At 37.9% G+C, this 23079-nt stretch overlaps 1 protein-coding gene and 1 pseudogene across 33 annotated transcripts in view; both read right to left on the bottom strand.

Annotated features, from left to right (window-relative positions):
- Window positions 1-23079, bottom strand: part of CDH18 (cadherin 18) — a 948807-nt gene that overhangs the window by 290781 nt on the left and 634947 nt on the right. For all 33 annotated transcript variants that reach the window (XM_072757177.1, XM_072757194.1, XM_072757200.1 and 30 more), the window contains one exon: window positions 16070-16553. In XM_072757177.1, coding sequence (XP_072613278.1) covers window positions 16070-16297 — 228 coding nt within the window. In that variant the 5' untranslated portion in view covers window positions 16298-16553. The remainder of the gene's footprint in view (window positions 1-16069; window positions 16554-23079) is intronic.
- On the bottom strand, window positions 1243-8907 carry LOC140598485 (phosphatidylcholine translocator ABCB4-like; annotated as a pseudogene).

Raw genomic sequence — 23079 nt, 5'->3', positions numbered from 1 at the left:
GAAGGAACATGCACGAAATGAGCCTCTGTTTACTAGCATGAATAAAGAAAGCTTATTTCTTCATCCTAAGTCGTTATCTTTAAGCAAGTTCAGAAATGTCTAGAATTCATATTTGTCTCAATGTTTTTACCATACCTGAGTATAAACTATATTATATATTAATTTTTGGGACGCCTGGGTGGCTCAGTGGTTGAGCATCTGCCTTTGGCTCAGGGCGTGACCCCAGGGCCCTGGGATCGAGTCCCACATCGGGCTCCCCACCGGGAGCCTGCTTCTCCCTCTTCCTGTGTCTCTGCCTCCCTCTGTTTCTCTCATGAATAAATAAATAAAATCTTATGAACAAGATATTAATTTCCACTCATTCCAAAACTAATGGACACATCTTAGTGTCTCTTAAAGCTATACTTTTCCTCTAATCTTTAATTATAGATGTTGATTGAATTATATAATCTGGGTATTTAAATACATTATAAAGCATATATGACATAATAAAACATCTTAAGAACTATGAAAAAGAATAGAATATAGAATAATTACATAGCATATGTAAACACAACTATTTACTGATGTTAAAATGTATGAAAACACCTTCATTGCTTGGTTGCTATGCCAGTTTTTCCTATTGTCTAATATCTAACAAAATGGAAAACAATGAAGTCAGTATGTTATTTAAAATTGGCCACTATGCAGTTGGCTCTGATAAAAATGCTAACACCGTAGAGCATCACACAGTATCTTTCATGTGTTTTTATAGCCCCCATCTTGACCCATGTAAAGTTGCAAACAGTCTTTAATTTTCCAGAAACATTATAACATGATTCACATTTTGCTTCATGTAGTGAAGTTCCCTAAAGCCTTTCTGCTCAAAATGGGAGTTGAACACAAAAAGTTTTCTGCTCCTTGAAGGCTCATTAAACTATTTTATATTAATATATATATATATATATATATATATATATATATATATATATTTAAAAGATTCACACATATGCAAAGGACAGCTTCTAAGTTTTTCTCTAAACACAAAAGAAATTTTGTAGATTCTTAAGATAAATTTCAAATGAAATGATGCTGATTGACATTTAAGGACAAAGGAAACTATATTCTTAAAATGTGTAGAAGGGCGCCTGGGTAAGTGAGTGGGTTAAGTGTCTATGTTCGGCCCAGGTCATGATCTTGGAGTCCTGGAATCCAGTTTTTTTTTTTTTTTCCAGAAAATAAGTTTTTATTTTGTATTTGTTTTTAAGATATAGCAAGAGTTCCTAAGTTCTGTGTCCCAGTCTGGACACTGACCATGGAAAAATAGATGCCTTTCTGTGCTAGCAGATGTTGATGTGTGCCATGCTCCTTGACTTTGCCATTCCGAACACCACTATTGAGTCTGCGTTCTGGATGGTGGACAGGCGGTGGGCGATCACAATGCAGGTCCGGTCTTCTCGGGCTTTGTCCAGGGCTTCTTGGACAATCTTTTCACTTTCAGTATCCAGAACTGATGTAGCTTCATCCAACAATAGGATTTGAGGTTGTCTGATGCGGGCTCGGGCAATAGCAATCCTCCTTTTTTGACCTCCTGAGAGCTGAGTTCCCTTATCTCCCACTCTTGATTCATATTTATGGGGTAAGGTCTCGATGAAAGGATGTATGTTGGCTGCTTTGGCTGCATTCACAATTTCATCCTGTGATACAGCCTGACTATTGTCTCCGTAGGCAATGTTCTCAGCAATGAGGCAGTCAAACAGGACAGGTTCCTGGGGCACAATTCTGAGGTGGGCTCTGAGTCACTGGATGTTAAGTTTCTTTGCTTCTTGACCGTCTAAGAGCACTATTCCAGCTCCCTGGACAGGGAGCACATTTCTAGGGCTCCCTGCTCAACGGGGGATCTGCTTCTCCCTCTCCCTCTGCCCCTCCGCCCTGCTCGTGTTCTCTCATGCTCTCGCTCTCTCTCTCATTCTCTCTCTCTCTAAAGCAAATAAAGTCTTAAAAAATGTAGATATGTGTAGAAGGACCCTGCTATGCCTGTCTTGCATATTTCCTGAAAAGCTTAGGAGACAAAAAGGCTGAGTATAATGGAGGGTGGGGGTGAAATGTTCTAAGTCATAAAGGTTAATGGAAAAATTATAAAAAAAGTACTTGATGTCTCCATGCAGAATACTCAACAGCCACTCATAAGCCTCTCCCAACAACAGTGAATATTCTTGGAAAATGGAAAGTAAACATTTTTAACAAAAACATAAATTGAAATCTTGGAGAACTAACCCAGGGAGCTAGTGATAAAAGGAGCCCAAATTCTCTCACCTCTTTCAATGCCTTCTAAAGCCAATGGTAGGGCTTTCTACACCGTAATCTACCCCTCCCCCCCCCGCAAGATGGGAAATAATCATAGCCTATCTATGGTTAACAAGGAAAGAAATAAAGATGTCAGTGCTTATTTATGGTAAAAAGATGAATAAAAAATTAAAACTTACTGATAACATAATGTGGGGAGAAGGAAAAAAGATACAAGATTAGTAAACCAGCTGGTCTTCGTATAACACAGCAGGCAATTAAAATAAAGCCCAGTCATATTAATAGAAAAGAACTAAAATATTACAGATTGGTTTTTATCTGTAAAGAATGGCTATGAGAAGGGAATTGTAGAAAAATACCAATTCTGTTAAGACTGCTTTTGTACTACTTGACATTTCTCACTAGGTACGTGTATAGTATCAATAAAAGTGAGAGTCAACATAACAAAATAATAATGGTGATGTGAAAATATCTATGCGGAGAAAAATTATTACATCTTGTCTAATCACATGCTTTTTAAAGAGGGAGAATAATTTCAGTTAGAAGTGTTAGCGGTATTTAAGAGATTGAGCATGTGCATGCTAATTACGATGATCATTATTTTACAGATGTCAGGTATTTAATCAAAGCAACAATTTCCAACACTATTAAAGATTCTTGTCATTCTGTTCAATGGATCCTTGTGGAACATTTGTAAACTGAACCTAAATACCAGTGGTTCTGAATGGCACGAATTTAGGGTCCTTCGGTGACCTTAAAATATACTGAAAACCAGGTTCTGTTGCTCAGACTTCCTGCCCGAATCAATCTAACGTGGAGTCTAGGTTCCCAGATTTCTGAAGCTTTCCACCCAATAACCAAACAAAGTTGAAAACTACAGCTATGTGCCTTATTACTATTTGTGCCTAGCGATACACACCGGATGGAAGCTTTCTTTTGAATACGTAACCTAAATGTAGCCTATACTAATCTCCTTGTTATTTTCATCATTTCTTACAGACACTAAGGAAAATGCAGCTGGGAAGCACAGAATAGAAATTACTTGGATGCAAATTAACAGCTCTTCAGAAAGAATCTTTAGTTTCCCATAGCTGCATTGGACATGGACACTCCTCCCCACCAGAAACATAAATATTTAGTTAATGTTGTTTGTGCAGATAATTGATGTGTAATTAGATATTATTTTACTCTTCTCCATTTCTATGTTTATAAAAATAGTAATAAAACTGAAAACTCCTCATGGTCAATTTAATACAATGGAACAGTAATAACAGGGTTCAAAGAACCAGAGTAATGATGGCAATGCTGGAAGAAGGGGGAAAAAAAAAACAGCAGAAACTCATAACGTAAGTCATATGCGAAAGAGGAGTGTAAATCCCAGGAAAGTACATGCAGGTCTCTCTCTTATAGCATTTCCTTTCTGCTTAGAGCCCTCTTATTTTAATTAAAAGTAGTTTATATTACCTTGAATACTATAGATGTGTTCAATACTTCCCATAATTCTGATATAACAACACAAAGAGCCCATGCATGCAAAGCAGCTAATGAACTGAACAAGAAATTACCAGACAAGATGTTCCAGAAGAAGTTTATGAATCATTACCTTTAGAGTGTACATAGGTATTATATACAAAATCTCTTCAAAAAGTCAAAAAATGGACATCATTGCATTGAGTTCAAAAAAGGAGGATAGTAAAAAAAAATTTAAAAAATGAGGATAGTGATCTCTATTCTGAGTTTGTCTTTTTTTTAATAGGGTGGATGATCTTTATCTTGGAGACATCATGCATAAAATAATAAATAAACCTGCACCCCGATGTTTCTAGCAGCAATGTCCACAATAGCCAAACTGTGGAAGGAGCCTCGGTGTCCATCGAAAGATGATGGATAGAGAAGCTGTGGTCTCTGTATACAATGGAATATTCCTCAGCCATTAGAAATGACAAATACCCACCATCTGCTTCAACGTGGATGGAACTGGAAGGTATGATGCTGAGTGAAATGAGTCAATCGGAGAAGGACAAACATTATATGGTCTCATTCATTTGGGGGATATAAAAAATAGTGAAAGGGAATAAAGGGGAAAGGAAAAAAATGAGTGGGAAATATCAGGAAGGGAGACAGAACATAAAGACTCCTAACTCTGGGAGACAAACTAGGGGTGGTGGAAGGGGAGGAGGGCGGGGGTTGGGGGTGACTGGGTGATGGGCACTGAGGGGGGCACTTGACAGGATGAGCACTGGGTGTTATTCTGTATGTTGGTAAATTGAACACCAATAAAAAATAAATTAAAATAAATAAATAAATAAAAATAATGAAGTAAAACAAAAGTCAAATATATTAAACTTTCCTGTATAGCAAGGAACTGTAATGGATTAGATGCTGGGCATGTGTGCATGTGTGTGAGTATGCAAGTGTGTGTTTCACGAGCCCCTTCCTTATTTTTGAAGAATCGACACCCCATTGTGAGACTTTTGGTATAAGCAGATTCTTGTTTCAATTATAGAGACTGCAGAAGCCAGACCATGTCTCTCCTCCTGGGGCAGCCAGATTCCGGGCACACGACCCAGGCTACGCTCACATAAGCTCTTACCGGACCTCTGAAACTTCACTAAGGGACAAGAAGACCAAGGGGCAGGTCGGATGTTATTGGTGATCGTGTTATCAAGAACTCAGGGACACGAGCAATCCAAATCTTGGGGCAGAAGTATGATGTTCTGACTTAGCTGTTGCTGGGTATCCGCTTGGCTCGCATTTACAACCACTGAGCCTCCTCGGGCTCCTGCTTCAACGCTGACGCACCCGCCTTTGTGCCAATTCTTGTGATCTATCCATCTGGAAAGTTCCTTTTATCTTTAAATTACTCAGAGTAAGATTCTGTTGGCGTCTAGAGGGTGATTTACTTTATCATGCCTCTGAGTGTGAGCACCCACCGACTCCCCCATACGTACAAGTAAATGGGACACTGGCAACACTTGCTACTTGAAACCAAGGAAAAGATAATCAGGTTTGACTTTCCTGGTCTTCATAACTTTTTTTACAATTAGAGTCAGGCTATTAGATCCCAGAGGGTTTAATTTCATTCTCTATGCCTAGTTTTACGCGACTTTCACAGACTCATACTTCTGGATATTATTTGCAAGTGAGGCTGGGTTTCCTCTCTGATCAGTCTAAACCCATATTATTCAATATGGTAGCCAATAGCTACAAGTGACTGTTAATGTGTAAATTAGTAAAATATAAACATTCAGTCTCTTAATTGCACCAGCCACATTTATTTTTCTTAAAGATTTATTTCTGTATTTTTAAAATTTTTTTAATTTTTTTTTTTTTTTATGATAGTCACAGAGAGAGAGATAGAGAGAGAGAGAGGCAGAGACACAGGCAGAGGGAGAAGCAGGCTCCATGCACCAGGAGCCCGACGTGGGATTTGATCCCGGGTCTCCAGGATCACACCCTGGGCCAAAGGCAGGCGCCAAACCGCTGCGCCACCCAGGGATCCCTTATTTCTGTATTTGAAAGAGAAAGAGAGAGAGAGAGAGAGAGAGAGAGAGAGAGAGAGAGAGAGAAGAGAGCACTTGCACATATAAGCAGGAGGAAGGGCAAAGAGAGAGAGAATCCTGAATCCTGAAGCTGACTTCCTGCTGAACACAGAGCCCCACACTGGGCTGGATCCCAGGACCCAGAGGTCATGACCTGAGCCAAAATCAAGAGTCAGCTGCTTGACCAATGGAGCCACCCAGGGATCCCTGCACCAGACACATTTGAGACGTCTGATAGCCACGTATGGCTAGCAGCTTCCACAACAGACGGCACAGATTAAAAAAAAAAAAAAAAAAAACATGATCCAACTGCAGAAAGTTCTATGGGACAGCATTTGTCTGAACACATGATAATTCAATCCTTTGAATGGTTAAATCAGAAATTCAGACTTAAGTTGTTTGGCAGAGGCTGACAGTCATTAGTCTGGCGTGGTGCTTGAACAATAACAGTCCGACAAAGCTCAAAAAAATGATGTCTACCTTTTCCATAAAATGAATCAATTTTATCTTATATTTGTATTTTTTTTACGTTGTGCTTGCTTGTCTGTTAACCAGCGTAGATTGTTTTCAATCAAAGAACTCTGACCGAAAGAGAAACCTGTTCCTAGAAATGGAAGGTCTTAAAAGACAGACCCTAAGACGTGGAATCGAGAAATATTTGGGCACTTAGAATCCCTCTATATCTAGCTGCAAGCAAAGACATCCTTTTTATAACAGGGCGAAGGAACTGAGCGGTTGCCTGCAAATCTTGGGTCTTGGGCTTCACAGACTTTATGAGTTTGCAGCTCCGGGGAATTGGTTAGAATCTGAATCACATCTTTTGTATTTCCGATTCTGCTCCTGCCTGAAGCCTGTTCCACTCTTCAGCTATGCAAACTAGCAAAGTATTTCCCATTGTTAAACTAATTTCACAGGGTTTCCTTCAACAACCAGCAGGAAAATTCCTAACCAACAGACATGGTGTCAATCAGGAAAGCAGGTGAGAAGAGTTCAGGATTAGTGGCAGGCCTACATATATATACATATATATAAAATAGGTAAATTTGTACACGCTGTAGACAATTAATGGCTAGAGGCCACGGATAAAAGGGCGGAAGGACAGGAATGGGTGCTACAAATAAAGTCAGTAAATAATCCATAGATTCACACTAAATTATAACCTTTTTCTTCTATGACTACTCAACGCTCTTCCATGTGTGTCAGCCCCCTAGACACAACTAAAGCTGTTCAGGAAAAAATAACCACATAGGTTAAAAAAGAAGGAAAAAAAAACAATCATTTTTTTTTCTCAATCATTTTTTTTTGTCATATTTTATGGTTATCTTTTTTTTTTTTTAAGATTTATTTATGCATTTGAGAGAGAGCAAGCAGGGGTAGGGGTAGAGGGGGAGACAATCCTGGAGCACACTCAACCGCTGAGCACAGGGCTCGATTTGGGGCTCGTCCGAGACCCTGAGGTCGTAACCCTAAGATCATGATCTGAACCTGGGCGGAAAGACTGAGCCACCCAGGCACCCCTATGGTTACCTCTTGTTGCTGTTGTTGTTTTAATCACTTCCTTGAGGTGTAGCTGACATACCAACGATGTCCATATTTAGAGCCTACAACCTGATGAGTCTGGGGCTGTGTATACAGCTGTGAGCCCAGCACTGCGATCTATGCCATAGATGTGTCACCTGGAAAAGTCTCCTCCCAGCCTCATTCGTAGTGGTGGTGGTGGCAGTGGTGGTGTAAGAACATTTCACAGGACACCTACCCTTTAACATACCTTTAAGTACACAACACAGGGGTATTTTATCCTCACTCAAGCATCAGAGCTCATTGGCCACTTCCTCCTCCTTGAGACTTTCTCCCTCCTCATCTACTAGGATTCCACTTCCGCTCTGCTGTTTCTCCTTTCTCGGTAGAATGTCATTGTCCAACTCTTTATAGAGACCCAGTTTTTTCTTTCCTCTTAAAATTTCATGCTCCCGGGAACTCCATGCCCACAGTCCAGATAATTATTCCTAAATTTCCATGCATGGCTTTATCACCACCTAAACTCCAGTGTCTCCCATTTCTACACGCGGCTCACATCCCTCGAGGGCACGTCTCTGCACCTGCCCACCTGTGTGCCCACAAAGCACCCTGGACACGGCCAGTTCAAACCTCACACCAGCACCCTCACTATCAGACATGATCCCTCCTCCTTCCCTCGGTAGCCCCTGGATGCAAGACGCTTGTCGACTATCTTCAAAAGGTTTTACATCCTGTTTCTCACTCTTAGTCAAGACAATGTCTGTCAATATTACATCCTAAAATAAATAAATAAATGAATAAATAAATAAATACATAAATTAAAAAAAAATGTTTGCTCTCCCTCTGCCTGTGTCTCTGCCTCTCTCTCTCCTCTGGGTCTTTCAGGAATAAATAAATAAAATCTTTAAAAAAAAAAAAAAATAAAAAATGTTTGGTTTATTTCTTCTTCTGAAATTCTGTGATTAAAAAAAATGAAATTCTGTGATTACCAAATTTAAGTTTAGATTTGTCCATTGGTAAAATATCTTCTCTGCCTCCTAACCTGTTCTAAATATCTCATATCACTTCCCACTTGAAAAATCCTTCAATTCATTCATTCCCATACACTTCTGGAAAGCCTCCTTTGCATCTCCTGCCGGGTCAGGGCTCTGTGACCCATCATCCTCTCTAGCTTTAGCCTCACTCCCTGTTCCTCAAACTGCAGTCAGTGCTCCCACTATAGTTCTTACCCATTTCCGAATGTTACTTCCCTACTTTTGATAAGTCGTTCCCAAAACGCCACTGTAGCTCTGAACCAGGATGCTCCAGCCATCTCAATTTCTATTAATAGCAAAATGTTAGTTCAAGCCCTTTCTCTTCTGAGAATCATTGTCAAATATGGTCAAATATGTCGCATCTCTTCTTGTACCACCATCCCCTGCGCTTAGCACTGTTACTGTGCCGTTAAGCAAGAGGATGCAATCACCTGTTCTTGAATTTGCTTCCTCTTCATTAATTTCATTAGTTGCTGGGACTGTATTTCATTAGGTGTAACCTCCACATCTAGCACAGTGTATGACATACTATCATTTTTTTAAAACCACTGAACTCATGTGGAAGCACTAACTTTTGAAGTTGACTAGGATCCCTGCAATCATTCCCTTTACCTGCCTTATCAATGTGCACACTACAACTCCGTTCGAAAGTTTGGGTTTGCCAAGGTTGAATGATGATATAGCAGAAGAGTCAAGGCTACCTCTTCAATGTGATTTCCACCACTGTTACTCATATCCATGTCTCAGTCTTCTCCTGAGTCCACAGCCCATGATACAGTCCATGAATACATCATCCCTGGAATCATTACAGGAAAAGTCCCCAAACTACACGCTATTACTTTCTGTTTCTATATTAACTCCTTTACCGAAATTCAACTGCTTTGGATTTTCCCAAACTTCTTCCCTGCATTTCAGGTGTTCATAGAACAAAGTGGTTGCCCGATAATAAATACAATGATGCCATGTAATTTTCTTCTGAAAAGTCAACAATTGTCTTCCTATCTCTCTAAATATGAATTATAGGCACCCGGGTCTTTTTATGAACCTCAAACCCAAAGAGTCTTTTTCTTGCCAGAATCTCTACCTGCGTCATTCCTTCACAATGGACACGCCTCCATTCCCAGTAGTCGTGAGCACACCACCAATTTGGACTGATTATGATTAGATCCTATTCATTCTTAGATATCAGCCTGACTGTTCATTCCTCAGAGTACTACTCTCTGCTCAAAGCAGTTAAGTGACCTCTTCTTATTCAGGGGATTAGTTATGGCAGCGCCAATGAAGGAACTGCAAGATATCTGATTCCCTAATGAGGATCAGTTTCTATAGGGCGCATGAAATTCTTCTCTCATCATCACTATTACTGCCACTATTCTATATATTTTTTTCTTTCTTTAAAAGAGAACATTCACATCTCTTTTGATATGAAGTGCTATAGTTTCAAATTAAATACATGATTTTGAGGTTAAAGAGAGAATAAATCATGTAGAAAGGATAAGGAAGGGCCAAGCTTTTCAGAAAAGAATATATGATATCTTTAATGTCATTATCAGCTCTGAATTAACAATTGAGTGTGCAGCAAGGAAAGGTCCCAATTGTCATCTAATATTGTCAAAATTATAATTTTATGAACATCTTTTATCACGACTTCCTTGAAATAGAAAACTCGTGTATCAAAACATGACATTTGAATTTTATAGAGGTGGCATTGTGATGACATGATGTCGTGTGAAATTAATCATAATATATAGTTCTATATGCATATGGAACTTTTCTAATAATCGTCATGGAAATTTAACTATTTTGATCCAGTTCTACAAGACATTGGATGCAGAAAAGAGGATATTGATTTGGCATATATTTTATTTAATTGTAGAAATTTAGGGATCCCTGGGTGGCGCAGCCGTTTGGCGCCTGCCTTTGGCCCAGGGTGCGATCCTGGAGACCCGGGATCGAGTCCCACGTCGGGCTCCCGGTGCATGGAGCCTGCTTCTCCCTCTGCCTGTGTCTCTGGCTCTGTCTCTGCCTGTGTCTCTGGCTCTGTCTCTCCTTCTATCTCTCAAGAATAAATAAATAAAATATTTTGAAAAAAAATAATTGTAGAAATTTAGAATCTCCTTTTTAAAAAAAAATCAAATTTGATTAAGGTAATTACATTTTTAGAGAATATGTGATATTATTTAAATGTAACTTTAAAATGTTTAAGTTAATTCATGGATTTCTTTTTTTTTTTTAAGATTTTATTTATTTATTCATGAGAGATACAGAGACACAGGCAGAGGGAGAAGCAGGCTCCACACAGGAAGCCTGATGTGGGACTTGATCCCGGGTCTCCAGGATCAGGGCCTGGGCTGAAGGCAGGAACTAAACTGCTGATCCACCCAGGGATCCCCCCTAGTTCATGCATTTCTTAATGCTACACTGACAATTTTTTAAAGGTCATGATACATATGCCATGGCCGCCCTGACATTTATATTTATTACACTGTGAACTTTATATTACTATCTACACATATCCACCTGTGTGTGTGTGTGTGTGTGTGTATGCGTGTGTGTGTCGGTGGCACTAACCCAGCAGTGACTTTCATCCCTGGAAGCTTTGGTAATGTCCAGAAATAATTTTTTCCAGGGCTAAATTGTCTTTTAGTTACAGTTGGAAAAATCAGTAGGGTTCATGATACTTAAGGGGTCCAGAAAATGTTTTAATCCACTTCCAAATCAGAATAAAATATGAAATAAACATTATTCAGGCTGCATTATAGTCGTCTTTATATCAATACAATCATAAACAGATTTTATCATTTTAATTGAAAACAGGACCCAAAGTAAAAATGGCCAACCATCCATGGCAGTTCTAATGTGAATCTGATTTTTGGGTTCAATGTACTTCTTTCTGAAATATGACTGTGTTCCATTTCTTTTTAATTGATATACTTTATTTTTGAATTCATTTTTTTTTTTTAATTTTTTTTTAATTTTTTATTTATTTATGATAGTCACAGAGAGAGAGAGAGAGGCAGAGACATAGGCAGAGGGAGAAGCAGGCTCCATGCACCGGGAGCCTGATGTGGGATTCGATCCCGGGTCTCCAGGATCGCGCCCTGGGCCAAAGGCAAGCGCCAAACCACTGCGCCACCCAGGGATCCCCCTTGAATTCATTTTTATTTTTACTTTTACTTATTTGATAGAGAGACAGAGAGAAGGTGATATATAGAGAGAGAGCAAGGACAGTGGGGAGAGAGAGAAGCAGGCTCCCTGCTGAGCAAGTAGCCCAACGTGGGGCTCAATCCCAGGACCCCAAGATCACTGCTAAGTGGAAACACACTTTTTAGTTTCTTACCTCTTGTTTATGATTTGTATTCCATTCCCCTTAATTATCAAATCATAAATGTAAAAAATATCCATTTACAGATCTCCTGGTAAAACAGAATTTCCTTTATTTTTTATATAAGAATGCTTCACTAGTTAAAGAAGTAATCATCTATGTTATTCAAATGAAAATAACATGTATTTGTGAAGCATAACATATAGCTAATCATAAGCAGTTACCACTTGAAATCTATGAAGCCTATTGCCAGCTGTTGTGCGTTAAGAGACACTACTTGCAATGTATATTTTTAGATACATTCTACTAATTACATATGTTTAAATATTTCTAACATAAACTAGTTAGAGTCAATACACTCTGCAATTACAACCTACACATCTAGGATATAATCTACTGGGAATTATGAGACAAAGGCATAAAAGAGCCAATAGAAAATGGCTAAAAAGGAGAAATTCAAATGCATTCTGAGTTCTAATTGCTGCTGTCTAACATAAGCATTTCCACTTTCACACCATTTTTTATTTAATAAGTAATATTTTCTAATATATGTGATAAACTATAGATGTTAAGGCCTAAAGAATGCATTTCTATCTACTGCCACTAATTCTGAACACCAAGAACCTCAAATTTCAGAAGATCCTGAGTCAAATACAAATATGGTCTAGTCAAGGGGCGCCTGGGTGGCTTAGTCGGGTGAGCATCTGCCTTCGGTTCAGGTCATGATCTGGGGATATCAGGATGGAGCCCGTGTCAGGCTCTGCTTGGCAGGGAATTTGCTTCTCCCTCTCTCTCTCTCTGCCCGTACCCACTCCCCCAACCCATCCTCTCTTTTTCTCAAATAAATAAAATCTTTAAAAAATATATGTGGTTTAGTAAAAGAATGGTAGGACTTTTCTTGTCTTTCTGATTCTAGCCATTCTGGCGGGTGAAATGAAATATCGCCTTACCTCTGTCAGAGTGGCTGGGATCAAAAAGAAAAGTAATAGCAACTGTTGGCAAGGATTTGGAGAAAAAGAAACCCTCCTGCACTGCTGGTGGGAATGTAAATTGGTGCAGTCACTGTGGAAAAGATTATGGCGTTTCCTTAAAAAAATAATAATAGAATTACCGTATGATACAGTAATTACACTACTGGGTTATTTACCCAAAGAAAACAAAAACATTAATTCAAAGAGATATCCACACCCCTATGTTGATTCAGCATTGTTGACAATAGCATGGATATGGAAGCAACTTAAGTGTCCATTGATGGATAAATGGATAAAGAGGATATAGTATATATATGAAGGAGTATTAGTAATAAAAAAGAATGAGATATTGCCATGTGCAAGAACAGGGGTGAACCTAGAAGGTGTAATTCTAAGTGAAATAAGTAAAACAGAGAAAAATGGATACTATGTGATTTCACTCATATGTGTAATTTAAAAAGCAAAACAAGTTTATGAAGAAAAAAGAGATCAACGAATGAAGAAGTGACTCTTAAATGCAGAAAACAAACTGGTAGTTGCCAGAAGAGGGGTAGGTGAGGGGATGTGTAAAATAAATGGGATTGGGATCCTGGGTGGCTCAGCGGTTTAGCACCTGCCTTTGGCCCAGAGTGTGATCCCGGGGTCCTGGGATCGAGTCCCGCATCGGGCTCCCTGCATGGAGCCTGCTTCTCCCTCGGCCTGGGTCTCTCTGCCTCTCATTCTCTCTGTGTGTCTCATGAATAAATAAATAAATCTTTAAAAAATATTTAAGTCAATGAAATATATAAAAAGGTCTTTAATAATTCCATGAGATCAGATACATGAGATATATTCATGCTAGTTTTGGTATTTGATATCCCATAGCCATTACCATCAGGAAAAAAATATGGATTATCAGTTACGTACACACACATATGCATGTATGTGTAATTATATGTATCCACAATGGTAACTATATATATAAAATGCATATACAAGTACAGTTGCACTATTTACCATTAGAAATAGATCATGGCCTTAGCCACATATAAATGTCTTAGTAGTGAACTATATACATTGACTGCTGGCAGCGAAATAAATGCCTCCATAAAAATCTAACCATTGACTACAAAAACACTAAAAAATTTATAAGAAATTTATGAAAAGTTGGTATGCATCAAAACAGGGACTTGAGCCCTAATCAAAAGCCCAATTAAAGTTGTTCTATAATGTGAAATATAACTCCAAATACACAAAGCTATAAACAAGAGCTCAAGGATAATTTAAAGTGAAGCTACATAACGCATTTATAAAAATACTATTTTAACACAAAAACTGCATTGCGTGACTACTAATTATTTCTACTGACAAAACTGCTGTCATTTCTGTGGCAGAGAAGGTCTAAGGTGATAATTTTCAGTTCTTTGGAGAAGTTTTCAGGCTCGTGGTAATCGTGATGATTCTATTTTTTTATTTGTAAGTGGAAATAAGTAGCTGTTTCCTTATTAATGTGTTTGTAAATGTGAAATATAAATCCGCTTCTTGAACAAATTAAAATAATGAGACAAAATTATTTTAAGCACATATGGATTGAGCTTTGTAGTCTTTAAAAAATTAGTTGTAGAAAATACAATTCAGTTAGAATCTCATACAGGAAGATCAGAGCAGAAAGACTAAGTGAGGGGATCAGGTCAGATAGGCCATAAGAGAACCACATCCTTGGGTGTGACCCTTCGTATTTGTTCACTGATACTGTAAAGACCAGAACAGGTACAAATTTCCACAGAACCTCCACAAACGTGACCGGCTTCACAGACCTCCACGGGTACGAGCTCTCCACCCTGTGTTCACCGTCACCCAAGCCCAGAGGAATGTGTGAAATTGACCTGTTACGGCTTCATCCTCCACTACACGAGGTGACACCAGATGAAATCAAAGGTTCTCTGATCTGTCCCTTTCCAGCAAATTCTTGGGGGTTTTGTTTTGTTTTTCAGTTAGATTGAAATGACAAGAAAGATACATAACAGAGTATTTATAATCATTAAATATGTTTTTCTCCTAGTATGCACCTCAAGGGGGGATTTTCTTTTTCTTATGTTTCTCCTTTTCAAGGAAGAGAAATGACGACAGAAAAGTACTTTGACGTTCGTAACAAATATGATTTTCAAGTGATTCAGTACATATTTCTTATCTTAGCACATTTGTCTCCATTTACTTTGTGGGCTACTTTGTAGAAAAAAAAAACAAAAAGGAAATGATGAAGATGAGTTGTTTTGTCTCATTTTAACATGCATATAAGAAAATGAGAGAATCGATTCAGATCTCTTTTTCTGTACCACATTCTGACTCTGCAGCTCCTGCTGGCTCTGGAAAATACAGCTGCAACCCGGTCCCTGTTGGATGAGGGCTACAGCAGATGGCTTGTGATCCTGTACTGCCTACACATTAGGGAAGCACCATGGCTTGGATGGAGTACTTTTTTTTTTTTTCCTAACAGTGCTAAAGTGAAAATAAATAGTCAAGCAGGGAGATGGAATTCACTGAGCCTGCAGTCATGGAGATTCTCCTGCTGTGCTTACTGTGTCTCCCAGAGGTACTGAACAAACCGAAGTGGCTGCTTCCAACGGCTGGTAATTCATCAGGTCTCTCCACCTCCCACTCTACTCTCTACCCTGGAGCCTACATGATACATGGCTAAGCTGTCCACTCTTACTGAGCACACAATATCCTAAAGGGCTTGATAAGCCATTAAACTGTCTTGTATTTTCCAGAGAAAGGGAGGTTGGTCTGAAGTTACTGATTATTTTATCAACTTCATTCTTTCAGAACATTAACAAAACCGGTACATCCTGTGTACGCTGAAGGCGTATTTAAAATATATCAGCACTTTTAATGGAAATTAATTTGGGGAATTGAAAAATAATATCCATGTGCTTTTAAAAGATGACTGAAATTCAAATACAATTTCTGTATCAGTTAGCAAAAATAAATTAGATGTCATAAAAAAAAAGGGTGCTCTTTCTGCTTCACGCGCATTAGCAATCGATTTAAAAATGTGAACATTGCTGCACCAATAAATGACTTTGTGAATTCCAAAATACCTTCGTGGTTATAAAGTAAAAGTACTCAGTTGTGTGTTTAATTAAATATTTCCGTTTTATACAAAAGAATGTAAAGAGTAATATACTGGTGAAGAACATTCAGTCCAGCATGGATGGACTAATGTTTAGGGAGAGGTGACGTGACTGGTAAAGTGCATTACTTTGCAGTCATTATTTTAAACCATTTATTATAAGTAATAGTATCCTATAGCATATTCCACTCTACTTTCCATGTCTTTTCAAAACCAAGCCAACTCCATTCTCACCTTACTCCATAATTTCTTGGAATAGGAAAAAAAAAATAAAAACTTACTTTTCCAACATACTGAGGATCTGGTCCCATATGTTCTTCTAAAACAAAGAACTGATTCCAAACCCATCCCCTTTTGGGACGATGGTGGACTTCGGTTTCACCTTCGATGTGTTTGGTCTGGTTTCTGGTCACCTTGATGGAGCTGTGGTGAGCAGTTCCATAACACCTCTGCACAAAACAGAGACACACGAGGACTGGACAGATGCAAGATGTGCTCGTAATTTTCATTGTAAGATAGCTTTCCAGTTCACAGTCTCCTTTCTTTTCCTTGTCAGTTATAAATGCTTAGTGCGCATTCAAGAGAGAGGCCAGAGCATCTTTTGAAAGGACAGTCCAAAGTAAATTGTTTAGCGTGTCCATGATTTAACTGCCCATCAGGGAAAGGTCAGGCTACATTTACATCCTGAAACACTTGGAGAATCAAAGCTGTAGTTGTCTGATTCCAAATCTTCACAGTAAGTGAACATGGACAACCATTTTCTGCCTAATGGAAAGAGAGAAAATGATATAGATTACAAAACATGGTAGCTTGACATATATGCTGTGAATGCAAATTATACTATGGTGTAGGATGATGCTGATAGGTAAAGAATATACACAAATTATTTTGGAAATACAGACAAATATGCATTTACATGGTCATCCATAAGCTTGCATGCTGTGACATTCTTACAAGGACTTCTCTCTCTGTACCATTCCCAATATTTAAAAACAAATATATATATACACACACACACACACACAAATAATATATATGCTTATATACGTATATTTTTATTTTATTTCTTATTTTTTTGTATTTTAAAACAAGTTATGCATTTGGATATTTGTGCATATATATGTGTATATGTGTATTTGTATTTTTATAGATGTGTGTATGTATAAAATCCTTTGAAACAACAGAAATGCAGCCCCAGGGAGTGCAGAAATGCTCAGAAACTGACCATGAGTATCTGCACATGTCTAATATGATATCTTCACAATATGTGATTAGGTACTCCAGACTAAGTATGAATTTTGCTTGCTTTTGTGCCTATTTTGCTTTTGTTCAATGTGGTAGAAATTCACAACACACACTATACATGGATTACACGCTACATGTGACTCATTGCATTTCTAAAAATGCTCAAAATATTTTAGGGTTGAAAAACTGTCATAGATCAATGAAGTAGGTACTCGGATTGCTTAGTAAGTAGAGTAGAAGAAAGCAAAACACGGCAGAAAAGAAGATGCCTGAAAAAAAAAAAAAGAAAATGAATGTGATTTAAAGTAACTCCATACATGGAGACCAGATTGGCACAGCTGAATATGAGTGAAAGGGGATCAACTGGCTGAATTACAGCTTGTAGGGATTCTGAGCGGCCTGCAGATAATATTCCAGGGTGTGGTCTTAATATATAGGTAAAACGGATTTTTAAGCATGGAATGACATTCCATATAATTCTAGCAGCTATATAAAAAAAGGTAACAGGAACAAAAGAATGGTGGCAAAGAGAACAGGAGGCAACACTTTGATTTTCAAATAATAAATATTGAGGACTTGGTCTCAGATTTTAGTACAATTGGTCAATAAAGCAAAACTTAAGAAACATTCCTCAGGGACGCCTGGGTGGCTCAGTGTTGAGCATCTGCTTTTGGCTCAAGGTGTGATCCGGGATCGAGTCCCGCATCGGGTTCCGGGATCGAGTCCCGCATCGGGTTCCCTGCAGGAGCCTACCTCTCCCTCTGACTGTGTCTCTGCCTCTCTCTCTCTGTGCCTCTCATGAATAAATAAATAAAATCCTTAAAAAAAAAGAAATATTTCTGGAAAAGAAGAGACAGGAGAAGAGAGAAAAAAAAAAGTTGACCCTGAAATTATTAGCTTATAAAAACATGAAACTGTGTAGCAAATTTTGCTGGATGTTATATGTGTGTTTTAATATGTATTTAGAAAAAAAAAAAAGGATTTAAGATTATGACCGCTCTATCTAGTAAAACTATTAGATGAATCACTTTCTCATTTCATAAAATCCCCGCACACCACCACAAACCAAAATGCAGATCTGAATGAATTATGAGGTAGATGACATGACAATACAAGGATTTAAAAAACTGAATACAAATTAGTAGCCATAGCACAATTCTTTCACACAATTGAGAAGAAAATATTTGTATCAAGTAGGTACTGAAAAAAATCTCACATGAGACTCAAAATATGCTGCTTTTTTCTATCAAAGTCTCTCCCCATAAATTAGGGTTAATGGTAATGCTTATTTACTAGTTATGCAAGAATTGTATTGGGTTAGAACCAGGATTTCTTTTTAATTATCTGGTAACTACAACTTGAAGTTTGCAATATTTTATGGAAGCAAAGATATATTTTTCACTGATTGAAGTTGAAATGACACAAAAACTCTAATATACTTTTTAATTTTTTGAAATTTATTTTTACTTTTTTGAATAGGCCAAAAACCTTAACAGACATCTCACCATAGAAGATATAGAGCAAATTATAATATGAAAAGATACTCCACATCATATGCCATCAGCAAATGTAAATTAAAACAATAAGAGACTAAAAAAAATAAATAAATAAAATAAAATTAATAAATAAAATAAAAAAACAATAAGAGACTATTACATACTTATTAGAATGGTAAAAATACGGAACATTGACAATATCAAATATTTATGAGGATGGGGAGCAACATGAACTCTCATCCGTGAGTGGTGGCAACACTTCGGAAGTCAATTTGACGGTTTCTTACAAAACTAAACATAGGCTTATTATATAACCAGCATTTGTGCTTTTTGATATTTACCCAAAAGAGTTGAAAACTTATGTCCGCACAAAAGCCTGCAAGCAAATATTTATGGCAACTTTGCTCATAATTGCCAAAAATTGGAAGCAACCAAGATATCATTCAGCAGGTGAATAAATAAATAAATTGTGGTTCATCCAGACAATGGAATATTATTTAACCCTAAAAAAGAAATGAACTATCAAATCGTGAGGAAACTGAAATGCATTTGACTAAGGGAAAGAAGTCAATTTAACATATTTCTTCAAAGATACCATTCTAGCTCTACAATGATGAGAGCACTGGAAGGAAAGTCAGAAAAAATCAGGTTTCTTTCCTTTTTTCTTTTTTCCAACAATGTACTTACAGTACAAACATATGAATCATCTAATTTCTTTAAGTCTCAACTTTCTCATTTAGCAAAGTCTGGGGCCTGAATAATTGATTTTAATATTCTTTTGAGTCTAATAAATTATTTGGGTAATTTTATATACATATGTATACATTTATGTATCAAAAGACTTAATTTTCAAGTCACAGATTTCAAAAACAAAACTTCAGTCTTTCTTCTCAGAAGTCAAGTCGATGAATGCATAGAAGGTGCTATCGTAATACTTTCACACCATTTGGTGTGATTTTTAAATGAAATTAACATCTTTGCCCTTTATGCGAAGTTGTTTAACAAAGCATAATTCATGAGTGAAGGTGAAGAAACTGGTTTTGTAACGCATCACAGACGTGTAGAATGAGCATGTTCTTTATAATCCTTGATCTTGCCTGGCATTCCAAAAAATATATAAATGCATTGTAATCTGCATACATATGCTTAGAACCTCTATTATGATCATTATAAAGTGATGAATAAGGCTCTGTGGAATGAAAGAACACACGTAAACGTTACTACTGTACTTTTGTAAGTAACTTCATCTACTATGAGGAGAGAGAATGTAAATACAAAAATCTGCCCTGCTCCCAGAAATCCATCCCTGCATAAGGTTAGAAAGAACTGAAACACAAAGTATAATAAAGCACTGAGACGAGCACAGTAGAAATACGTTGCAGACACCTGCCATTCTCCGATCAAGCAGCACTCAAATACCTTCCCTGCTTTCCTGGACCAGGCCGATATATGAACTCTGGTAAGCAGACCCTGTCACCTCTGAACCCTTAGGAATCTGACACTTTCTTCCTTACAACCTTTTAGTTCGAATTTATACCAGTGTCATAAGCACCTTAATTCCATAGGCACATCCCAACAGGCTGAAACGAATGATGGATGAAGGGAGAAATGAGAACTTTTCCCCAGCAGTGGGAGGCTCTCAAGGTCCACATGTGGTGCATACGAGCCCTGCAGCCTTGGGGGGGGTGGGGGGGTCCAGGGGCAATTGAATGACTAGAGGGTCATTCTAGCTACACTGCTTGAGTGGGGACTATGTGGCATCATTTCTTAGGATCTAACTTCTAAAAAAAATATATATATATATATCTAACTTCTTCTGGTTCCTATGTCTCAAACCCGGTTCTCCAGCCCTCATCAGATTTCATGGCTGCCCAATGTCTTTCCAATGGATTTATTTGCTGCCTTCCAGAGTCATAGTTGATATCTGTTATTTGGAAAACAAGAACTGTCCCTGATACAAAGCATTACCCTCATTCCAAAAAAAAAAAAGGAGGAATTTCCAAAGAATGCACTGCGTGCAATGATGAATAATGTAGACCTCACTCCTCTGCTTTGATACTTAATTTAAGTGAACCAGCATTGCTTCCAGAGCGGAGTCAGTAACAGCGCACTGAGTCAAGGGACATGGCCTCAGATGTTCATCTTGTAGAACATTATCACATTTTTCTCAGTAATGTTTTTCTCTGAGCTTCATATTTTTCATTTACTAATAAAGATTCTCACTGAAGTACCTGAGCATGTGCAGCAATCTGATTATTTGAATTTACGATTCAACAACTATTATTTATAAATTACTTTTCTCACTTATAGGGAGTTACTCACATCACCCGAGATCAAACAGCCATTTATACATCTTCAGCGCAGGCTTTCCTTCATAGAGCTCCCAGGAAACAATATCCTCAGAGAAATGGATTTTCACACTTCTCCTAAATCTTAAATCCTTGTAATGTGTGCCTTTCACTGATTTTTTTTTAATAACCAAGTGGTTCTTAACTTATACACTTTGAGCTCTAAAAGATCTAGAACATGCCTTCTGTTTAATTTTTTTTTTAAAAAACGAAGTTCTCTTTGTCCTTTTTCTTATTTTGAAAATGTCTTTGTAAAAGAATACTCTGTTGATTTTTTTTGTGTGAATTTATCATTTTAGTTTCCATACATGAGGGGTGACAGGAGATGTTTCACATTATCCAAAAAACCTAGAGTCATAATTGCCACCAAGCTCTAATCGCCAGCGTGATATGTTACTTGGTAGGGAATTATCTGACTTTGCATTGATCAAGCCTCGCTTAAACAGAAAATGTCAAAGAAGATGAAGTATAGGGAAAGCCCATATTTTTTGGAATTATTTTCTTTGTGAGATGCACAGAGACATCGTGTGTGGAGAAGTAAGTACATGTCAATGGAACACGATGCTCAACACACGCAAGGGGGGCTTCCCGACTGTCAAATCTGTATATTCATCAGATGAGAAAGCTGTTCCTTGTGTCACCTTGAAAATAATGCGACTTAACTTTTCCATGATGAATTATTTAAAGCCATCATACTATCAGGAAGATTTAAATAAAGGGAATTCATACCACGTTTGAATTCTGGGGTACTTACTTATTAAGGTGAAAGTTACAAGTACTGAATAAGAGACATTTTCTTTTAAGTTTAGTAAATAATCACTTAATACTTATCTATCTTTACTTCCGTGTGTGTGTGTTTGTATTATCTCCAGGATGTTCCAAAATCTTGAAATTATCTGTTGGGTTGGTGCTTACAGGCATAACTCCCACAGCTGGCAAGATGCATTCTCCGGCATATGTCTGATGCTAGCACTGCGGTTCCCGTCATTTTTGGATTCAATGATCAAGAATATTGGTATCATTCCCTCGTTCTATGTCTAGTTCTTATTAAATTCTTAATGACGTTGACCTCTGAGTATTGTTCCACCTTCTGTCCTTCCGTCTCTATTTTCACTACTCTCTTCATAAGCTTGTTTGTTTTTCCCTCTCTCAATTGGTAATTGGCCTGTCTAGCAATTTTACTCTTCTTGATCTGTGTCAATCGGGGCTCTTATGCTTATGGTCAAAATGCAAATACTCAGACACCACATAGATTGGGGGAGCCTGGGTGGCTCAGCAGGTTAAGTGCCTGCTTTGGGCTCAGGTCACGATCTCAGGGTCCAGAGAAGGAGCCGCACGTGGTGCTCCCTGCCCACCTGGGAGGCTGCTTCTCCCCCTCTCTCTGCCCCTCTCCCCACCACTCATGTCCTCTCTCTCTCAAATAAATAAAATCTTAAAACAAACAAACAAACACATAGATTGTAGAGGCTTCACTGAAATTTCTTTCAAGTTTTATCACCCGGTTGATTCCCAAATCAGTATTTTTAATCTCAGTCTGACCATTCTAGAGTATTGTCATAGCCCCAAAGGTTTGATACAATAAATTGCATTTGCTAAAATGCATATAAATGCTTAAATATATATAAATTATCTCAAAATATTGCTCTCTCTAAAATATAATATGTAAGTAACATAAACCTATAAATCAGAAAGCATTAACTTCCACATATTATGTTTTTCTGTTGGGAATATTAATATTGTGGGGCACCTGGGTGGCTCAGTCAGTGAAGCATCTGCCTTCGGCTCAGGTTATGATCTCAGGGCCCTGGGATCGAGTCCTGCATCAGGCTCCCTGCTCAGCAGGGCGTCTGTATCTCCCTCTGTCCTCCCCCTGCTTGTGCTCTCTCTCACTCTCCATCTCTTTCTCTCTCTCTTAAATAAATAAATAAATAAATAAATAAATAAATAAATAAATAAAATCTTTAAAAAATATTACTATTGTAAGTGCAAAAGATGTTAAGTTTCATGCAGTCAGTTATGGAAACGTGTGTGTACATACAGGCATTGCTCCCTCATCCGGCTCATTCCCCTTTCTTAGCCCTAGAGCCTTATTCTCCAAATTTCATTTAGTCAAATCTATCATCTGAGGCCTGGACGGATGGATGTTTCTCCACCGAGACCTCTCTGACTTAGAGAACAGTTCTCTTCGGGTCTCTTGCGTTT

This window comes from Vulpes vulpes, chromosome 4 (assembly GCF_048418805.1).
Source record: "Vulpes vulpes isolate BD-2025 chromosome 4, VulVul3, whole genome shotgun sequence".
Classification (NCBI taxonomy): Eukaryota; Metazoa; Chordata; class Mammalia; order Carnivora; family Canidae; genus Vulpes; species Vulpes vulpes.
This window is presented reverse-complemented; position numbering and strand designations above follow the sequence as displayed.